Raw genomic sequence first — 21,983 nt, 5'->3', positions numbered from 1 at the left:
TGAAGTAAACCCTCAGTATCTGTGGAGCATCTGAGAAGATAGATTTTTCATCTCTTAAGTTGGAGAAATGTTTGCTTGTGGAGCGGATTCAGCTAGTCTGCAGAACATCATGACACCCAAAGGATTCTCCAGGCAAAATCTACCACTAACCCCTAGAGGAATCCCAAAATTTATTATTCCTCCAAAGTTATCACTGTCTCTTCAGAAATCAAAAGATGAGGACACACGTAAGCTACTATCTCCAGAAAGTCCAGAAGAACAGTCTCCTAGACATGGGCCTTCCACTGGTTCACCATACATTTCTGCCAAACTTCGTTTTACCCCCAAGATCAAGCTGAAACGTCTGCAGAAATCTGCCTCAGAGGATCTGTCAGACCCTTCGACGTGTGCAGCCATGTCTCTGGAACATGTTGGAAAGGTCACCACACCTTATGGCTTTCGGGCCTTGGCTGCCAGTCCCAGCGTCAGCCGGAGGGAATCTTTATTCCATAAGCAGGGGCGACGTGCAGAAAGGAGAAGGCCGGTGGATTCTCTTTCTTCACCCACGACTTCAAATTCAGTGTTCAATTCCACAAACAAGAGAAACGGCTCGGCAAGAAAGGTGCAAGACAGCCCAAATGACTGCTGTTCCCCTCGGAGATCAAAGAGAGAAGGCCTGGAGCTGTTTCTGAACAAACCGTTGACTGTCTTGAGGAGTCTTACTCCAAAAAGGAAGAACCCTAACCAAAAACTTCAGCTATGATGTCACCTGTAAAAAAAGTTGTAACTGATCTCAGCATTAGTTTTGTTACTACCTTTTTTTTTTTAAAGTTGCTTTTGACAAACTCATTTTAAATGTCAAATAAAATGATTTTAATTCCAATCTGTGCAAATTTGTCACTTTTGGTAGTAAACCGTATTCACTTGCATGCAGACAACCCACAGCCTGGTTTGTTAGAATCTCAAATCAATGCAATTTTTTTTTTTTTTTTTTTTGCACTTTCCATCAAGGCAGCTCTCAACATCAGTTCAATATCTTGCATTAAATTATTCAGGTTATAGACATTTTCTTAGAAATGAATTGTGTTTTTAATCTAACCTTGTGTAAAGATTTAATTCTAAATTGATGGATCAAATAGTGAGCAAAGTAAAGAAATGTTAAAAATATTGGCTGGTATCATTTCTGATTGATCCATTAAATTGGAAATGGAAGGCCTAATCAGCTGAACAATGCCAGTCCCAGAGTATCAAGTGTAGTGTGTGCCCTTTTGTTTATGATACACTTTTAAAAAAAATCTGATTATCCAGGTACTGTATCTATACAGACAATTTGCATGTTAAGCGTAATGTACATCCAGTGTGCAAACTGAAGAAATGGTAGTAAAGTAGTATGTTATTGAAGACAGCAAATACGTTTGTTTTCATCCCAACAAGAATACAAGACTTCAAATGTGACATTTTGGTAAGAAAACCAAACTTTTTCCGCCCTTTTTTATTAATATCATAGTCCTTTAACATAGTTACAATCTGTTTTTATGAAAATAAGTCAGTAGAAAGAATTCTTTAAAAAGTCCAAGTCAAGTCCTCCATTTGTACGGTCCTGCTTTCTGCAACTCTGTGCATTTCAAACATGAGATAAAAACTCACAGACCCTCTGTAAAGTCTCCGGTCCACTCTGCAGAGCCACAGTGTCCAAACAGGACAATGTCAATCTTTATTAATGATGGGCATGGGAAAGGTCTGTTCAATATGAAAAGATAAAAGGCTTGAACCTGAAGGCCCATATCTGCTTTCCACCATTCCAAAATGAACCTCCAAATGCAGTAAAATCTTTAATCAGTTTAAGATCCCTGTACTTCATGTTACAGTCCGGGTTCACTAACGTTAGTGGGTAATCGTTCTTTGAAGTACATTGCCATGAATTTTTATGGATGGGCCATTGAGGAGCATTAAATAACCCTCTTTGTTAAGGCAGTCTGTCTTGTTTGTACATCTGTCAGTCTATGCCAGTCTGGGTTTAGATTTTCCAGGCTTAGCCGCCCCCACTGCGCCCATCCTTGCACTTAACCAAACTCTCAGGCTTAAAATAGCCGAGCAGTGCAGTGGTTAGAGATAGTAGAGGCTTGTCTCCCAGGCTCCTCTGCATTTGAGTCCAGAGAAAGAGTTCTGCCCCTACAGTAGGAGAGTGTTTGGACAGGCCGTCCCCGATTGGCTGGAGTCGATGATTGACAGGTAGTCTCCAGTGACGACACAATCACAGAGGGGGCGTGGTTATGCTGGGTGTGGTTGGCTTGAGGATTTGTCCTCTCAGTCGCTGTCAGAACCTACTGCAGATGAGCCTTTCCGTTTCCTCTTGGGAGGTTTGGGTTTGGAGTCCTCTTCCTCCTGGAGGGGAGTCAACAAAAGTCATTGAAAACAGATGACGAGTAGAACATAATAATAATATGGGTGCTAGTCTGAAGGTCTTCGTGATGATGTCAATTTGTGAGTGTAGATTTACCGAAGCGCTGCTGGATGCGCTCTCCTCTTCATTACAGGGTTGAGGAGCCGCACCCTTGCGGGACCGTGGCGAGGACGCCGGGGCTTTGCGTCGAGATTTAGGCTGTTTGGAGGAATCCTCATATTCCTCAGCCAATGAGAAAAGATCACTGAACCTGACAGAAGAAAGAAGCGATGGACATTTAGTCAAATAAGAACTGGAAAATACAATACAATAATAAATAAATGCTGATAATTGTGCCCTGTCAAGCAAAAACACACCTCATTTTGTGGGCCTCATCGCAGCTGGCCTGAACATGCTGCAGGGCCTGTAATATGGGCGTCTGGGAAAAAACTGATACACCAACAAGAAGAATTCGGATATCAATGTTTAAGTCAATATGAACGGTAAAATAGACAACCAGGCTGTAAGAATTTAGTGGTGTTAAGAGTATTGGCTGTGCGGGGGAACTCACAGTTGTTCTTGGTGTTGCTGAGATTGAGTCTCAAACTGTCCAAATGTTCCAGCATCTGTTCCAGGGTCAGCTGAGCCAGTTTACTGCTGGAGCTCCTCAAGCTACACAAAAACACAGCACAACTCAAATATGTGTATATTTAAAAATTACACTACCTTTCAAAAGTTTGGTCAGATTTGTTTCTATGCTTTTGAACGATTCTCTTTATGCGCAACAGACCTGCATTTATTTGGTTAAAAATAAAGTAAAAAAAGTAATATTGTGAACCATTATTACAATTTTAAATTACTATTTTCTATTTGAATATATTTTAAAATGTAATTTATTACTGTGATGGCAAAGCTGAATTTCCCATGCTTCAGTGTCACATGATCCTTCAGAAATAATTCTAATGTGCAGATTTGCTGCTTAAAAAAATTCTTATTATTATTATCAGTTAAAATAAGTTTTGTGGGTTAATATTTTTGTGGAAACATTTTTTCCCAGGATTTTTTTTAAGAATAGAAAGTTTAAAAGAACAGCATTATTTGAAATATAAATCTATTGTAACAATACATATCATACTGTGAGTCCTTGCTGAATAAAAGTATAAATTTATATACATTACTGACCTTAAACATTTGAACAGTTGTGTATATATAAACTTTACATTATATGAATTTGAACAGGTGCTTTTTTCCTCAATTAGAAAACCATAATTTCAACCCAAACTGTTAAAAATAGATTTTTTTGGGCAAAATTTACTTGTTGAACATGAACACATGGAAGCATATTTAATAATTTATTTAAAAGATATTTAATAATAAGTCAAACTTCAGCAAGTTTTAAATCAGAGATGCTATTAAAATATTTGTTTCTTCGTGCCATCATACTTGCAAGTCATGACACAATGAGTGGGCAGTAAACTTGCCCACTGGCAAGATCTTTGTGATTTCCACAACACAAGTTAATTTTATACTTTAAATATTCAATGTACTTCATGTTTCTCAAGGGATACTGACCCTGTGGTCAATCCACTTGAGCTTGAACCTGCAACCTTTGTGTCCTCAGCCCAGGGCCTTAACCACACAGCATCTATCTTTCAGGTTCAATGTCACAGGAGGGTTTAGAACTAGCCGAAGAACATGTCATTACCTCTGTCGTTTACGGGGCATGTTGTTGTTCTTGATGAGCAGGGCTTTGATGTGTTCTCCCAGCAGGTCATCGTGTTTAGCCGCCCAGTGCCGCAGGATGCTGGTGGTGAACTGATCCTCTTGGTGATAGGGTCGGCTCAGCACCATCTTCACCATCTCCTCACTTGGCCTTCAGCACAGCACAGCAAAAAAATAATAATATGAATAAAAAAATGACTGTGTCCCACAGCAGAAAAGATAAGTAACCACTTGTGTAAAAAGACTTACTTTTCCCTGCGTAACTGCAGCAGCAGGCAGGATAGAGCCTCAGGATGCTCTGCGAATAGAGAGAGAAGAGAATTATGGGAAATGTAAGTGTACAGTGAAAGTGTGTGTTTATGCAGAGTGATGCTTACCCTTGTATTTGAGGTGCTGTAAAATGGGGGTGATGGTATCCAGAGGGATACTGTGCGCCAGGAAAAGCTGCCAAGTGCTGTACTGCTCAAATGTCTCCCAGTCCAGAGACTGAACTGTAACACAAAGATGCAGAGGGGAAAATTACATTTACAAAACTATGGAAGAATGTCTGGCACATTCCCACAGATAAACACAGATTTCACACTAAAGCTTTTAGCACAGAGTCAGTTTGACCTCCATGTTCTGGCTACACTGACAAAACAAGCTAAGAATTCAGTAGCTGCCAAAAGTGATGTCCAGAGGGGATATTTGTTTTTTTATGAGCCTACAAGTTCGATTATGTGATGAAAATATGAGGAAAATATATATATTTTTTTTAATATGAAGGAAAAACAAAACGCTGAACTTGGTTAAGGTATTTATCTGACAAAATTATTTGGCAAAAAAGGCAAACTACAGCTACAGGTTTTATATTACTATGTTTTTGCATGTGTTAATAATTTCTTTGTATGACAGGCCGGCTAAAAATTATGTCCGCATAATTGTTTGGTGTAATAATGAAATTGATCAGAAACTTGAGGGGCCAGATGGAGAACCATCAGAGGTTAAACTGACTTAAACTTACTGAGAATGTTGAGGACTGAGTCTTTACGGAACATGACCAGATTACCCATCATCACGTGACACATCAGCTCCTGAAGCTGTGAAAACAAGATGAAGAGGTTAATAGAGATTTGGAAAACAAATTAAATTTGAATGTAATCCGTATCAAAGGGATCATCCACCCAAAAATGGAAATTTTGTCATCAGTCACACCGTACAAACCTTAATCGTTTCTCGTGCGTCAAACAAGTATAGCTGAGCTTCAGTTAACCATATTTGATGTGCTCTATGCATGTGTTTATCATTGTTTATATGTGAATAAAAGCCTAAATTAAATTTGTTTATCATATAAAGTGATTGGGTCTCGTTAGAAGACTTGGATTAAATTGCTCTATTTACATGGCTTACTTTTATGATCTCGATATGAACTCTCTGAAGCATCAAAACTTTAGTGTAATGGAATTTCAATAGAGAGACACAAAGGTCTCAGGCTTCATTAAAAATATATCTTTATTTGTGTTTCGAGAATGTCTGCAGGTCTTCTGGGTTTGGAATGACATGAGAATGAGTAAATGATGATATCATTTTCATTTTTGGATGAACTATCCCTTTAAAGGTGTAAATTTGACACCTGTGCTGAATCAATGACAGCTACGATCATGTTGAGGAGCTCTCCACTACGCAGGGTTTCATCTGGGAACTGTACAACACAAAAAAGTAAGAAAAGGGTGTGAAACTCTCAGTTGCAGGCACATGGTGTTGGAGTATGACGTCTATGCGTGCACGTGCATTACCTCTGAATAGATGGAGGGGGTTAGATAGCACAGTAGCCTCACGTCATCCTCCTGACAGGCCTTCATGTCCATCATCAAGCAGGTGTGCAGGTCACCCAGAGCCGTGGCCTGAGCAAAAGATTCGTACAGACTCATCTTCCCCGCTGCTGCTTTGCTGCAAAGACGTACATACAAATGACAGTCTACTATAAAAACACTAAGATTTCAAAACATACATAAATATTAGTATTGAAATTTTACCAACTAATTTGATATTATTATTATTATATTTTTTTCTTAAAGATGCAGCAATTTTTCTTACAGTGAACGGTAATATTTCTTAGTTATGTTTAATAATATTTATAATAATAATATCTATTATAATTATTATTATTGTGATTCTTATTAATTATTATTTTATACCCATATTGATATACAATCAAAAAACGTTGCCCACATTTATTTTGTTTTAACGTTGTTTTAAATTGCCCAACCTGGATTTTCACAATTATGGGTACAACCCATATCGTACAGCTCTATTTCAGAGAGCAGAACAAAAAGGAGAAAAAAAAAATCCTAAATAGCATAATTTCCAAATCAGGCACAACAAATCTCCAGCATTCAGTATTTATCTGTCCATGTTTAACATACAGCTATGTGAAGTGGGATTCATCATAGAATTAGTGACAACGAAAGTCAACTGTGGTGTACCCTCATTTATCTTGTGTCTGGGTAAAAAAGTTTCACTTCAAAAAGTCGATAAAGACAACAGCCAATGGCCAACTATAATTTATGTTCTGCATCTGCATGAGAGAAAATAACTCTCCATACCAGCAGGTGACAGTAGTCTGTCATTCAAAAAGTGAAACTGAAAGAGCTAGGACAGGAGATGAGAAGAGCCTTCTGTGTTTACCATCATGACTTCTTCATTTGCTTGCTTTTGATATTTTTTGGACTAAAGAACATTTGACTGTACCTGGCTTTGAGGTAGTAGAGCAGATGATAACCGATTTTCGGCTGTTTCTGGTACAGCTCAGCGAGCAGGTCCAGCAGAACAGAGAAGCCACTGTTGTCTTCCTGCATCTGACACAAGTTCCTGAATATCAGACACACCGGCTTACACACGGAATCCTCCAGCGACCTATTAGCACACACAGCAACATATTAGCCTCTTCATTAAGAAAAATAAACAAAAGTAACAGGACATAATGGGAAGAAAACAGGGGCAACGGGATAAGGATACAACTCAGGCTGGAAGACACATGTCCCAGATGTGTGCTAACCACTAGATAGTGTGCTAATAGACTTGGCAGGACTAGTCAGAGAGAAAGAGAAAAAACATACTCTTCTGTGATCTCCTCAGGTAACACATCTCCTCTAAAGTGACTCTTAAACAGTTCAGCCAGACAGGAAGCTAGAGTGGACATCTGTTCTGAGTCAAAATCCTCCTGAAATAGGACAAATGAAAAAAAAAAAAAAAAAAAAAGTGTAAAAAATCAGCTGTATTTGAAGCTCAGCTCGAAATATTCACCCTGAGCAAAGCTCACCTCTAAAATAAGATCCACAATTTCCTGCATGACCTCGCAGTGTGTTTCTGTGTCACTGAGAGAGAAAGAGCCGCACAAATGAGACTTATGCAATTGAGATCTTAATATATCCATAATACAGGTTATTAATCAAGTGTCTCACCTCCCTTTCTGCAGCTGGAGAACCCTCTCTTTAAGCGCCTCGTCCAATTGGTCCACGAAAGGTGTGATGTCAGCAGGTTCTTCAATGTAGGTTTCCTTGAGCTGTTGGAACTTGAACTCTCGTTTTTTACCTTGGGATAAACAAGGGTGAATATCATGATGCCACTGATATGAACTGAAAATACAAAATTGGGTCATGGGCATAATTTTGAGCCAGAGCCACTGATCTAGATTAGATCTAGATAGCACATAAGCTCCACTCAAACTAAAACAACTTTGTGAAGCAGAGCATCTTATTCTTAATAGGTTGATCTAAAGGCCTGACCTAAAGTGGATCTGACCTACTAAAAGCATATTACCCTTGTTGTTCAACTCTTCCTCATCATCACTGAAGGTAGCATCTGTGGTGTCATAGCAACCATCCTCCTTATCAAGCACATGATTGTCCATCTCCAAGGGAACAGATTCCTCCATTTTTACTACATAACAGATTAAACAAATGTTCAACATTAAAACATACGACTCTTCAAGCAGAATTTCATTCCACTGACTTTTAAGATTGTAGACTAATGGTTCTCAACTAGGGGTCCAGGGCACACTAGATGGCCTTAGTTTCAAGGGCCTTCAAGGCCTTAACCACAAGATGACATAAAATTATTTAAAATGAGACAAAACCAGCCTTAAAATAACAGGGAAAAAAGGTGTAAGATGACGTATTTCTTATTTTTCATTTTTATTTAAGAACCAAAACAAATTTTTATAATAAATATCAATATTTCTAGTTATGTCAAGCTCTAAAATACTTAAGAATTTATATTTATATATATATTTTATACGTTATATATATATATATATATATATATATATATATATATATATATATATATATATATATATATATATATATATATATATATATATATATATATATATATATATATATATATATATATATATATATATATATACACACAGTGCTATGCATAAGTTTAGACACCCATGCTAAAGTTGACTAAAAAGAGGAATAAAAAAATCATCTTTTGGAAACTGAACTTAATGCCTTAATTTAAAAAAATTAGGAAAAATCCAACCTTTAAGGACACCAATTTTCTTTGTGAATGAATAATGTATCGTAAATAAATAAATGTTCTTCCTTAAAATACAGGGTGCATAAGTTTGGACACCCCTATGTTAAATTCCCATAGAGGCAGGCAGATTTTTATTTTTAAAGGCCAGTTACTTCATGGATCCAGGATACTATGCATCCTGATAAAGTTCCCTTGGCCTTTGGAATTAAAATAGCCCCACATCATCACATAGCCTTCACCATACCTAGAGATTGGCATGGGGGTACTTTCCATAAGATCATCTCTCAATGCAAATCAAACCAGCTATTAGGCTAACTGAAATAAAACCATGCCAATCTCTAGGTATGGTGAAGGCTATGTGATGATGTGGGGCTATTTTAATTCCAAAGGCCAAGGGAACTTTATCAGGATGCATAGTATCCTGGATCCATGAAGTAACTGGCCTTCAAAAATAAAAATCTGCCTGGATCTATGGGAATTTAACATAGGGGTGTCCAAACTTATGCACCCTGTATTTTAAGGAAGAATATTTATTTATTTATACATTATTCATTCACAAAGAAAATTGGTGTCCTTAAAGGTTGAATTTTTCCTAATTTTTTAAATTAAGGCATTAAGTTCGGTTTGCAAAAGATGATTTTTTATTCCTCTTTTTAGTCAACTTTAGTATGGGTGTCTAAACTTATGCATAGCACTGTATATATATATATATATATATATATATATATATATATATATATATATATATATATATATATATATATATATATATATATAAACATATATAAACATATAAAGTTTGTAACCAAAACCAGGAAATTAATACAATATTAAAGTCAAAACATTTTTATAATTAATATCAATATTTCTAGTTATGTCAAGCTAGTTATACTTCATTGGGCAGAAATTTTATAAAATATAAAAATATAATAACTTAAAAGAATTCCTTGACAATGAGGGGCCTCGGAGTCAGACAGGACTGCTGCACTACACACTACATATTTCAAATAAAGCACTTCACTGATGAAACAGAAAAGTAGATAACTAAGTAGTAAGACATACAATTGGATCTCAATACAAGAGACCCCCCTGGTATTGAGCAGTATACATATTTGCATGTAGGCTAATTATTATTTTTTTAATTCATTTATGATCAACTTTTAGATTGAATCATTTAATAAATGTGACCCCAACCTCAACTACACAAAATGGTCACAAATCCCTCCTCCTTGTATAAGATGTTAATAGGCAAATATTAATCCTAATCTCATACTAATGCTATTACTTTACTTTGCTTTTCAAATCATACTATGCAAAAAAAAAAAAAGTAACCCAAAATGCCTTTTTATATAACATTTCTGGTGGATTGAATTGGGTTGTAGCTTTTATTTATTGACATGACTTGCAATGAAAGAGTGGTGTGTAGCTCTGACCTTCTGAGGGCGGTGACGGGGAACTACAGAACTCTGGGAAGCGTTCTCTCAGCATAGACCGCAGCTCACGGTCCAGTTTAGGGTTGTCAAACAGAGGTGCTAGATGACTGCGAAAGGGAGAGAGATAGTCAGGATCATTATATAACAAAGCATCTTGAAAACAGCAGGGTCACATGGGTTGGCATTCTTGATTGTGTGCGTGTGTGATAAACTAACGCCAGAACTCTCTTCTCCATGATAAAGTTGAGAGAGTTGAAGACACCCTGCCGCACTTGAACCTCAAGAGGAGGAAAAAAGTTTGGGATGATCTGAAGAAGAAGACGACAGCAGGTAAACCAAAGAAATAAAACACAACAATAACTGGCATTCACAACACATTTACCTTGTATTATGTTATTTATTTCAGAGTCAAAGAGAATATTCAGTGGAAAATAATGCAACTGCAACTGGATTCCTTTTATATTATCGGCAAAAAAATTATTTTAGTTCTCATTTGTTAACAGTAGTTAACTACATCAGAAATATTAAAACATTTATTAATCTTAGTTAATGTCAATTTCAACATTAACTAATACATTTTTAAAATCAAAAGTTGACTGTGAATATTATTCAATGGACCTGAGCTTACATGAACTAACAAAGAATAGTTGTATTTTTATTAACTAATGTTAAGAAAGATTAATAAAAACTGTAACAAATGTATTTGTCTTGGTTAGTTAATGCATTAACCAATGTTAAATAATAGGGCCTTTTGTAAAGTGTTAGAGTAATTCCAGAGGGAAAGTTATTTACTCTGAAAACCATAATACACGTATTAAAAAATTGTCCATTTTGATTTGATGTTTTTAAATGTGTATTTTAAAAAGACACTTCTGTTAAATTCTGGTGATTCTATTTTTAAGCCATGACTCACACTTAATGTGCAAGAAATGAACAAGCTCTTAGATACAGTAAGAGCTGAGAAACAGGTTTCTCACCCGACACATGAAGTCCAGAAGTGTAGCTGTAATAGCAGGATGTGGCTTCATGGAGTGATGCATCACCAAAATGGCTGGCTCTGAAAGAGAAAGAGATAAAAGAGAAAAACAACAACAACAGAGCATCAGTGACTGGGTTAAGGCAAAGCATGTGGTTATTACATGTCTGTTTATGAAGTCAAAGCTGAAAAGACACAGTAATGGCATCCTGCCTCTCTTACCAATGTTCATGATGCTGTCTTTCTCAGGGTTGAAGAAGAGCCAGTCATAGAACAAGGCCAGTTTGGCATTAGATGCAGCAACATTAGACTGCGGGGAAAGATTAATTAAAGATTTTTTAATTTCTTGAGACCTTTTTTAAGACCTGCACAAATAAAATTAATTCCATATGGGCAAGGCAGGGGAATGTGTATGGAAACATTTTAAACTGTAAATTGACTGTAAAAAACACAATTTAAACTTTAAAGTTCAAATAATACAGGTTTTGACAAAAAAATATGAGATCTTTTGCATTGGTCAAAAAAGGCGGACACGCTGAATAAAAATGCACTTTCACTCTCTAACAGAAGATGCCACTTATGTATAGCAGAAATCTAGCAGTTACCCCGGTTACCTCTAAAAAAAAAGCAGCACTAAGCTTATAAACGCTACTTTATTAGGCATTTTACAGAGTTAAAAAAGAAAATGCCATCGAAACTTTCTTTTCCAAAGGTGACGAGTTTGCAGGTATGCCATAAACACCATAAGGTAAACATTGTTATAATTAAAGGTGCTCTAAGCGATGTCACACGTTTTTTAGGCTGAAACATTTTTTGTCACATACAGCAAACATCTCACTATCCGCTAACTGCCTGTTCCCTGAACACACTGTAAAAAAACGCCGTCTCTGTAGACAGCCCAGGCTCCACAAACAGCAAAAAAAACAAATTGGGCTAACCCGCACCACGAAACATAAACAGTGTTCCAGCCAATAACTGACAAGAATGATTTGGGGGTGGGGGTTGGGGGGTTGGGGGGTTAGTGCACGTGCACATGAAGGGGGGTGTGTGGGGAGTGGAGGAGAGAGAAGCATGAAGAGGGAAGTTAGCTAGAGGAGAGATGTCCTAGACAACGACAACTACTAATGTTAGAATTATATTCTCTTGAATTTTGATATGGCCGACACACGACCAAAGAGACGACGTTCCGATGAACAAATAGCAAAGAAGAGGGAAAGGAGAACGAACGTGCGAAGTCCCGAATTTACATCGGAAAAGCCTGTTTCAGGAAGCACGGAAGGGAGGGGAGGGGACGGGATGAGGAGGAGGGAGGGTCGAGCTAGCCTCCGTTTTGTTTGACAATACTTCGAACCAACATCGCTTAGAGCACCTTTAATAAACAGTAGATCAAAGTAATCACTTGGCATAAACATGGGCTATTCATTGATGGGCGAACTCCCCTGAAAGCTTGAGTCTGTAGAATGTGCAACAGTGCTGTGTTTTTACTTTGAAACAATGCTAAGCTTACAAAAGCTTTAAACATTACATTAAGCCATTTCACAATTATTGCTTTTCCATCCCCAAATTTATGACCTCTTGAAATGATAATTAAGACTTCTTATACCATTTAAGGTATTTAAGACTTTTTATGACCTTACATTTGATAAAACTTAATTTAAGACTTTTTAAGGACACACAGGGAACTTTAGGAAATGTTTTTAGTATTTGCTTACTGTGCAGGTAGTCAGGAGCCAGCCAATAATCGCCCAGCGCGGCAAAATGTCAGAGCTCAGCACTTCATTGGATGGATGAACCACACCACATATATAACGAATGAGGTCACAGCGCAGTGATTGGCTCTCAGCTGTGGATAGATACTGTCGCTGAAACCAGTCCTGATAGCGCTTCTGCTGGCCAAACCGAACCTGCAGCCAGGGAGAGCAAGAGCGTTTGGCTTTCAAGTCACAAACAAATTGTGGTTTTCATGTCAGGTATCAGTGTTTATGCGTTTACCCTGGAGGTCATGAACAGCAGCTTGGTTTCCATGTCAGGGGTGAGTCGGCAGGCCAGAAACTTGCGTGAGGTTCTAGAGGTGAGGAGCTGCAATATACCTGCAGCAGGACAAGGCGACAAGAGGACTTCAGTAACATACGCAATCTTTACTGTGTTGCTGTAGAAATTCCCTCACACACACCTGTGAACTGTGGGCTAAGGGTCTGAGGATTGTGCAGCAGGTCTCGCCACAGCAAATCCATCTCAGGAATACGAGCCACATTCTGTAAGAGTCTGACGAGATCCCTCCCCATGATAAAACACTCCATGAACTGTCAAAACACAATCACATAGCAATTAAACACATGAATCGCCATTGAATGGCAACACATGAAACAGCAACAAAAACATTTAAACATCTCTAGTAACATTCAAGTGAAATTAAAAATGTAGGGCAGACTTTATACATTAGGATTTGAGTGAATGAAAACTGATAATACCGGTTAATATTAACTTACCCAGAAATGAGTATCAGAGGTTGATAAAGTTGAATTATAGTTAAAGACATTTATTTGTTACAAAATATTTCTATTTCAAATAAATGCGGTTCTTTTTAACTTTCTATTTATCAAAGATACTGAAAATAAAGTATCACAGTTTTCACAAAAATATTAAGCAGCGCAACCGTTTTTAACATTGATTATAGAAAAAGTTTCTTGAGCAGCAAATTCACATTTTAGAATGATTTCTGAAGGATCATGTGGCATGTGAGAAAATAATGGCTACTGAGAATTCAGCTTTGCCTTTATTTTTTTATACGTTTTGAATATATATTGAATAATATATTTTTAAATATATTTTAAAAATATTTATATTCAAATAGAAGTTATTTTAAATCGTAATAATATTTCACAATATTACTGTTTTTACTATATTATTGATCAAATAAGTCCTAGCCTTGTTGAGAATAAGAAACTTCCTTTAAACACAAAAACAATCGTATATTATATCTGTATATTATAGTCATAAATATTATTTGTTTACCTCCATGTCACGTGACCATTAAAAGAGCAGAGAATAGTACACATGCAAATGTGTTGTTAAATTATTGAAATATTAATCTCAGGGATCTTTTTTAAGTAAATATATTGAGTCAAACGGGTTTGGATGACACAAAAAAAATCCTGATGCACAGGATAGCCTACATTTAAGCACAAATGCTATTTGAGCCTCCAATATTTTGATTATCAAAATAACTATTAGTTGAAGCCTCATTAGACAGTAAGACCAGGAACATTTACATAAGGTACGTACAGTCAATTCTGATTTCATGCTGTTTTTAAATCTGTTGAATAATTGTTGGCAGCCTACTTTAATCACAGCTGGTTCAGGCCCAAGTCACAAGTTAAATCCCAAGTGTTCTTGACCCAGATACAGACATCACAATCCTGCTTTAGTGCCCTTGAACGAGCCCCTTCACCTCAGCCGGCTTCAGGGGGAGTGTCCTTGAAATTAGTCTACAGCAAGACGCACTGAATAAAAACGATTTAACTTTCAATGAATTTCTGGTCTTTTATACAGAAAAATGCAATTAAAAATGTTGCAATCCAGATTAAAAGTTTTGCATCATGGCTCAATGTGTCAGAGTATGTGGGCTCAAAAATCTATTTCATGAGGTGCATCCTAGAAAACAAATGTTGGCCAGTTTTTCTTCATTATCCAGTTTAACACAAAAAAACATCCCCAAAAATAATTTCGCCATGTGCTCAATGTAAACTACTCATGAAAAGTTTGGAATATATAAAAATTATAAGGATAAAAAAAAATCAAAAAATGATCAGCATGATTTCTGAAGGACTGTGTGACACTGAGGACTGGAGTAATGGCTGCTGAAAATTCAGCTTTGCCATCACAGGAATGAATTACAGTCAAACCAGACTTTGAGCATGTGAAATGTCTATGGACACTGCAACGGACGTGATATGATGTCTCATAATGTGGCATTAAAAAAAAAAAAAAAACTAATTCAACAAATAATAATAAATCCAAAACATACAATCTACTCAAATATACACTTTACAGCAAAAAGTTTGTATTCTTTTATTTCAGCTAAGAGGTCACTTTCTAACACATCAATCTTCTGTTGGTCTCCACGTGATGCAAATTCGCAGGTCAAGAGTTTACCAAACTTGAACTTCAGAATGTAGCGGAATCAGAAACTTCTATTAGGGCTGTCACTTTTGTGAAAAAATCCTGTTTGATTTTTGAGACATAAGTGTTCATTGAATCGATTGTAAAATCGATTTTCCATGTCTAAAGACGTTTCCATTTTAAACGCAAAATATGGGCAAATCCACGGACAACTAACAGACATTAGGACGAACGTAAAGAGGGCGCTTGAGACGCGCACAAGTCTGCAATATTTCTGATGATTTATTGGCGTGAAGTTTCGTACACAGTGATAAACAGGAGTGCAACATTCTCGAAAAACAATAAGCAGAGTGGACTGCCATAGCATAAATAAAAAACATTACCTCAGTCTTCAACATGGCTGTGTTTACGATTAGAAATGTCAAACAAATTTCGCCTACGTAGGCGATTGTAGACGCGTAGCTCGAATTTGTATCTGAATGCATGAGACTGTCTGCATACCGGCAGAATTCAAAGTTTTGTAGTAAAAAGAGACGCATTATTATGCAGAAAGATAATTTGCTGTTATGCGTGTTTGTCAGAGCCTGCAGTTGCTGTGTGATGCGCGTTCGCTGCGGGCGTATCGTGACGAGCTGGACGCGCTCCGAGAAAAGACCGTTAAAATCGATTCCCTATTTTCGTTTTCGAAACTTGCGTTGGTTGGTCCAATCGATTGTGCAATCGATTTCTGAACGTAAAGTGACAGCCCTAACTTCTATGCATGAGCTTGCATTTCCAGTCGTCAAGTCAATGGAACAAAAAGTCTTGTAAAATATATTCAAATTGGAAATTATAATATATTGTAATAATATTTCACAATACTACTGTTTTTACTGTATTTTTGATTAAATTAATGATGCCTATAATTAAAAAAATAATTATAATAATTAAATACATAATTATTCCAAACTTGACCCGTAGTGTAACTCTTATAAAAAAATAAAAAAAATAAAAAAAACATCCAAATTTTAAGTCTTTCCAGTACTCACCCTCTCTCTAAGCAGTCCGATGCAGAAGTCCACCTCTCTCTGTCTGAGGGACAGCAGGTTTGGCGTCCCATGGTCCACTATGAGCCTCAGGTATGTGTACACAGACATGGCCACTAACATCCCACTCTTCAGCACCCACTCTCTGTCCATCACACAAACACATTCATGAAACTGACAATAAACTCTGTCCACTTGCATGGACGTAGTTACCGGCCAGAGAGCAACAGTCACATCACATGCTGTTTGACTTAAAACCTCTCACCTCTGGTCCACTAAGATCTCCAACACATTCTCTGCCAACCACAGGTTTTTGTTGGAGATGTCTCCCCCTGCAGATTGACGTAGGTTAGACAAACAACATAGGGGGAATGTAGTAAATATGTAGAATGACTTTCATTTGTGTGTGAACGCACCAGCGATCTGTTTCATGAGTGTCATGAGAACCCCATCTGCTCCAATGACTCCGCTCTTCACCAGCTCTCTGACCAACCACACCAGCTGCCCACACAAAAAGAAGAGACGTCAAAGGTGCTGTTAACAAACATTAAAATGAAATCGAAACACTTAATTGAAAATGTTATAATTTGTTGAAAAAAAAACCAACTTAAATTTTAAATAAAATTATTGAAAAACTGAAATGTTTAAGTTGAAGTACTAAAATTATTTAAAAAGAAAATTGTAAAAAGAAAATTAAAAAAAAAAAAAAAAAAAAAAAAAAAAATGACAGGACATACAATTACTAAAACTTGTAAATGAAAACTAAAAATATAAAATGTAATTATAAATATTAATAAATACTAATAGTATATAAATAATGCTAAAATAAGTAATCAACAGAAACACAACAGCTCCTCTCATCGCAAGTTCTCAACGGCATCAGACAGGGGCCCACCTGCGTGCGGCACACGTCCTGCAGCTTAAGAAACTTTTCCATGAGGATCTGATTGATTTTCATGAGTACCACGTTCATGCCATCCCGATTCACTAATGTCAGGTCCCTGTAGCACTGCAGGACACAATGCTACGTTAATGTTCTGGGAGAACAGTTAGAGAAGAAGAGCATTCTGTGGCATGTATGTGAATCAGATCTCATGAAACATCGACATACCCTCTGTGCTTGTGGGGGCTCTGTGAGCAGAAGCGCGAAGAGACCCAGACACACCTCCTCATGCTGCTGTGGACCCTTACACACCTGCACACACACACACACACAAACATCATACCCATCAAATGCTTTCATGAATACATCATCATCAACAATGGTTCTAAATACAGCCAAGTTCTTTTAAGTATTCTCAACTTTTAGTTCTTTAAGTTTAGTTCATTAAGTTGACTAATTAAATTAGTAATAAAATATTAAAATTTTTAAATTTGATTTAATGGTAATAAGTTTTAATAAAAAATAAAAAAACTTTATATTTTCCTTTATATATCTTGTCCTTTATATTTTTTTGTAGTAACCGTTTTATAAAATTAATAAGACATGAATGTTGTACTGTGAATATAGTCATCGCTGAAGTGGTTGCAGGGCCTCCACTGAACACGCTGTAATAAAACCCTTCTGTCACGACTATATTCCAAATATAGCACAGTACCTTATTGCTTAAATAAATTGGCATTTCTTGAAATATAACAGGCATTTGTTGGAAATCCACATTATGAATAACAAAGAAATAAGTTAAGGCCTCATTTCTGACTCACAAGATTTGCATGTGTAGGATAACACAGGCGCTGTGTCCAAAATCAAATACTTCCCTACTATATAGTAAGTGAAAAACAGTACACCAACAGAGTAGTATGTCCAAATACACAGTATTCAAAAAACAGAAGGCGAAAAGTACCCGGATGACCTACTACTTCCACCAAGATTCTTAAGTGTACATTTGATGGACACTTTCCCATGAGGCCACGGAAGAGTATTTATAAATGGCAGCCAAGCGACACAACTAACACTGATAGGTCACGTGACTGTAACGACATGGTATTTAGACATGGGGGCTAAATTTCTTTCATACTACCTACATTCATATTATACAGAGCATACTTTTTAATGGTCGCGAATGCCAAGTAAATTCAAATTAAGTACCTAATCAGAGAGTAAGCGATTGCAGACACACTTTTGGACCAATGATTTTTTTATTAATATACAGTTAACTGATAATTGGTGGATAAGCATTTAAAAATCATTAGTCTATTTAAATCAGATGTCTATTTCTCTGTCACTTATTATATTTAAATTACCATCCTTAGGGCTGTTCACACAGAATGCGTTTTTGCAAAGATAACTATGTGAGAAGATAACTACACATAAATCAACTAACCATTCAGAAATGTTGTCTACATGTTGTCACTTCTTCTCGAGTTTCTCCATCATTGTCCAACTTCGGTTTGAACATAAAAGGCTAAAAGTGTTTGAAATTTTCAGTGCATGTCTGTGTGAGGTAAAAGGACATAAGCTGTGGAAGCTCCGCCCTCTGTGCCGGCAGCAGCAGCTCATTTGCATTTAAAGGGAGGGACACAAAAACGGTGCGTTTTTGCTCACCCTCAAAAATTTACATTTTTAACATGCTATTTAAAAATATCTGTGGGATATTTTGAGCTAAAACTTCACGTACACATACTGGGGACATCAGAGATTTATTTTACACCTTGTGAAAAGGGCATTATACCACCTCTTTAACGGCCCCCCCAGTATACAAATGACTTCAGTAAGTGTCAACAGATATATTAAAGTTATGTGGACATATGGTTCCCAACATAAGCATTCAAAAAGTACAACATTCTGCTCTGCTAGAAAATATATCTAAATTTTACAGAAGTCTCATTTTTGTATTCTACTAATTTCTATTAGGCTACGTCCTGAAAACTCACAACTTTAAAATTCCATTATATGTACAGGTTTTTATGATGTGGGAATCCTGATGTGTGCTATTTTAGGTGGATGTGTGACTAATAAACACTCACATGAGCAGTGATGGCATCATTGGCTTCCCGCTCTGACAGCCCATTGGTTATAGACGTGGTGATGCTCACACACCTCTCCAAGCGCTGAAACACACACACACACACACACACACACACACACACACACACACACACACACACACACACACACACACACACACACACACACAAATGAATACTGTAGTTAATAAAGCATACATTTAATCGTATGGGGGAACAAGCTATATTATTTGAAGACATTTTTTAATAGACATTTAAAAGACATTTAATGTAGCCTAATAATTACAAAAGCAACAACAATAATCATAATTTTACAATTACACTAATGTAATTAATAATAATGCATATAATTATAATGGAGTACTATTTTACATTTATATTTTTGTAATTGACAACTGTGATTATTATATTAAAATACAACCAATTCCATAATATATCACTGCTTACTAAAAAACTAATTTTTGACACTTGTATTTTTCATAAATATATGTAATTGGTGTTTTTGTATACATTTCTGTATCATAATTATCTTCCCATTAAACATAGCTGAAATGCTACTAAATAGCAATGTAGTCGATCGATAGATCTATCTATCTATCTATCTCCCAAATGTTCATAAATAATAGTCTAATCTCAATTGAAGGACATGACTGCATCACTGTTTAAAACCTTTCCCAGCAGATGGAGAGTCACTGACACCATCAGCTGTCATTTAATACATTGACATAGTAACATCATTGTGTTCATCACACATAATGTTTCAACTGCTGCAGCAACTCCTTCCTTTGCATTTTAATCTTCAAATAAGATAAAAGAGTACAAAAGCCATCCCTGCAAATATCAACCCTGTTCTGAGTGATCCCACAAGTCTGATATTGTCAACTTCTCAATTCTGCTTGTCCTTTTGTTATTGTACTTAGTTTTCACCATGTTTTTCTTCACAAATGTGTGTTGTGCAGGACGAAGTTAACGGCCAAAGGGAATGAGTCGATCCCTACCTCCTCCAGCTCATCTTTGGCGTCCAGGCTGGTGGACACCAGAAGGCGACCCTGTGCTTTACCCTTAGCCGGCGAGGGCTCCATCTCCTCCCGCCTCGCTGCGCCCACACACACGGGACCTGACGGGGGTTTAGGGCGCTGTTTAAAACCCTTCTTTCACTGTTTACGTGGGACTGTGGGGCTTATGAATTAGTTAACCCTCTCTCCGCCCAGTCCTAGGTGCCTACAGTGTGTTTACGACTCTTAATTCGCCACCTTCGCGCGACCACTTCAGTGTTTCCACAGTGTCCAACTGTAACAATTCAACTTCCGCAGGGCATGGTGGCCTAGCGGAAGTGTTCCGAACGCGGAGTGAAGGTGGAGCGAAAAGACGCATTTATACCAATCGCGTGCTGGGCATTTTGATTGACGTGGCAGTTGACCAATCACGGTGATGGCACTGTCAGCGAGACCCGTTAGACAAAAAGAAGCCCGTGGAACTTGACAAGAATGCTGCTTCTGTAAACATGTGGGTAAAATCCCAAGACAGACAGTAAACAATAAGGATGGGATGCAAATAACAAAATAGCAAATTTCAAACAATAAGGATGGGATGAAAATAACACATGGATACATATACGTGCTGACTTTTAATTGGGTTAACAGCAGGCATTTAATATAACACACACACACACACACACACACACACACACACACACACATATATATGATAATTAACCTCCGTAGCGGATTTTAAGCATTTCACAACCCACACACAAAACAAATAATGTGGCTGGTGCTAATTATTAATGTGTGCAAAACTACCCATTTATTTGACAAATTCACAAATGTACGTCACTACATTTAAACTAATACAATACAACTTGTCTGTGCAAAATCCAGAAATACATGAATGTGCAGCATTTTGTACAAATAGAAACATAGTTGTTAATACAAAACCTCGATTTTGTATTAATGTAGGTCAGAATATGCGCATGCAGTAAGATGTGCATTTGTGGATCAGGTGACACGCGTGCATTCATTGACTCGTTTCTGAGTCAATTCTATTTGATTCATTTGGATTTTTGACTTTCATTTCACCGGTTTAGCCTTGCACGATCCACACACAGAAAATCTGCTACCACTAGATGGCAGTATGTGCTAAAACAGACAACGGCACCGTAATCAAGCGTTCTTTTCTCATATAATATAATTTAGTACACAATATAGGCCTAACTTATTAATAAAGCACTTTGTAGAGGCAAACTGATTATGAACAACACCCATAATATGTGTGTGTGTGTGTGTGTGTGACGGTCGCTGACAGATATATGTAGAACTGCAGGCAGGGCACGTAACACGTTCGCTAGATTATATAGCCTCCATGTAGAGCCGGTATCTTCCTGTATACTCACCCCCAGTGGCCAGTAGTGCGAGGGACCCGTTCTTACTGTCGGCTTGCAACGCCATTCCCGGCCCCATGGGCCGGATACGTGCGTCTATCGTCCAGTAGTGTTCCCCAGAAATGGCTAACCCTGCTAGTTCCTCCATCACCCTTGCGGCAGTCAGACGTTACGGAGCGTCTGATGCCAGGCCTGCACTTGTATGCATTGTGGAACCTGTGTTAGGCTGGGTGTCCATATGTAGCGGTCCCTGCGGCGACCCAATATGTGTATTCCTCCAAGATTCCTCCAAGTGTCTTTCCCTGTCGTCTCTGCTGGTGTTCTTCCCCCATATAACTAGGCTGGAACCACCCCAGAGACTGCCATATGTTGTACTACCCTGCTTGGCTAGTCCATATTTGTAAATGTCACAGTGCCTCCCTCCGGGGTAGGATGTGGCTTCCGCAGCGTTCCCTTCCCCAAGGGC

The 21,983-nt window shown here is 37.4% G+C and overlaps 1 protein-coding gene across 1 annotated transcript; it reads right to left on the bottom strand.

The window, feature by feature from the left end:
• Positions 1 to 1,266: 1,266 nt before the first annotated feature.
• Positions 1,267 to 20,485, bottom strand: ints3 (integrator complex subunit 3). The gene is made up of 29 exons (XM_081377562.1): positions 20,136 to 20,485; positions 19,138 to 19,221; positions 17,282 to 17,365; positions 17,066 to 17,179; positions 16,587 to 16,671; positions 16,436 to 16,502; positions 16,174 to 16,315; positions 13,197 to 13,326; positions 13,016 to 13,113; positions 12,736 to 12,927; positions 11,246 to 11,333; positions 11,025 to 11,104; positions 10,264 to 10,355; positions 10,048 to 10,154; positions 7,886 to 8,005; positions 7,528 to 7,657; positions 7,386 to 7,440; positions 7,183 to 7,286; positions 6,815 to 6,979; positions 5,860 to 6,013; positions 5,697 to 5,765; positions 5,088 to 5,163; positions 4,462 to 4,575; positions 4,334 to 4,382; positions 4,068 to 4,235; positions 2,934 to 3,034; positions 2,740 to 2,812; positions 2,480 to 2,633; positions 1,267 to 2,364 (listed from the first exon to the last, which is right to left on the bottom strand). Exons 1-29 carry the CDS (start codon positions 20,217 to 20,219, stop codon positions 2,287 to 2,289), a joined length of 3,057 nt encoding a protein of 1,018 aa, XP_081233688.1. The 5' UTR covers positions 20,220 to 20,485; the 3' UTR covers positions 1,267 to 2,286.
• Positions 20,486 to 21,983: the final 1,498 nt, after the last annotated feature.

Source organism: Scardinius erythrophthalmus (assembly GCF_964197995.2).
Source record: "Scardinius erythrophthalmus genome assembly, chromosome: 10".
NCBI lineage: Eukaryota > Metazoa > Chordata > Actinopteri > Cypriniformes > Leuciscidae > Scardinius > Scardinius erythrophthalmus.
This window is presented reverse-complemented; position numbering and strand designations above follow the sequence as displayed.

Bases quoted from the DNA above. Each gene is read 5' to 3' on its own strand.
- ints3 (XM_081377562.1), bottom strand. From the start codon at position 20,219: ATGGAGCCCTCGCCGGCTAAGGGTAAAGCACAGGGTCGCCTTCTGGTG. The intron at 16,672-17,065 runs GTGGGCCCCTGT...TTGTGTGGGCAG, and splicing joins AGGACGTGTGCCGCACGCAG to CTGGTGTGGTTGGTCAGAGA. The intron at 5,164-5,696 runs GTGTCAAATTTA...TTGTTTTCACAG, and splicing joins CTGTCATTGATTCAGCACAG to CTTCAGGAGCTGATGTGTCA.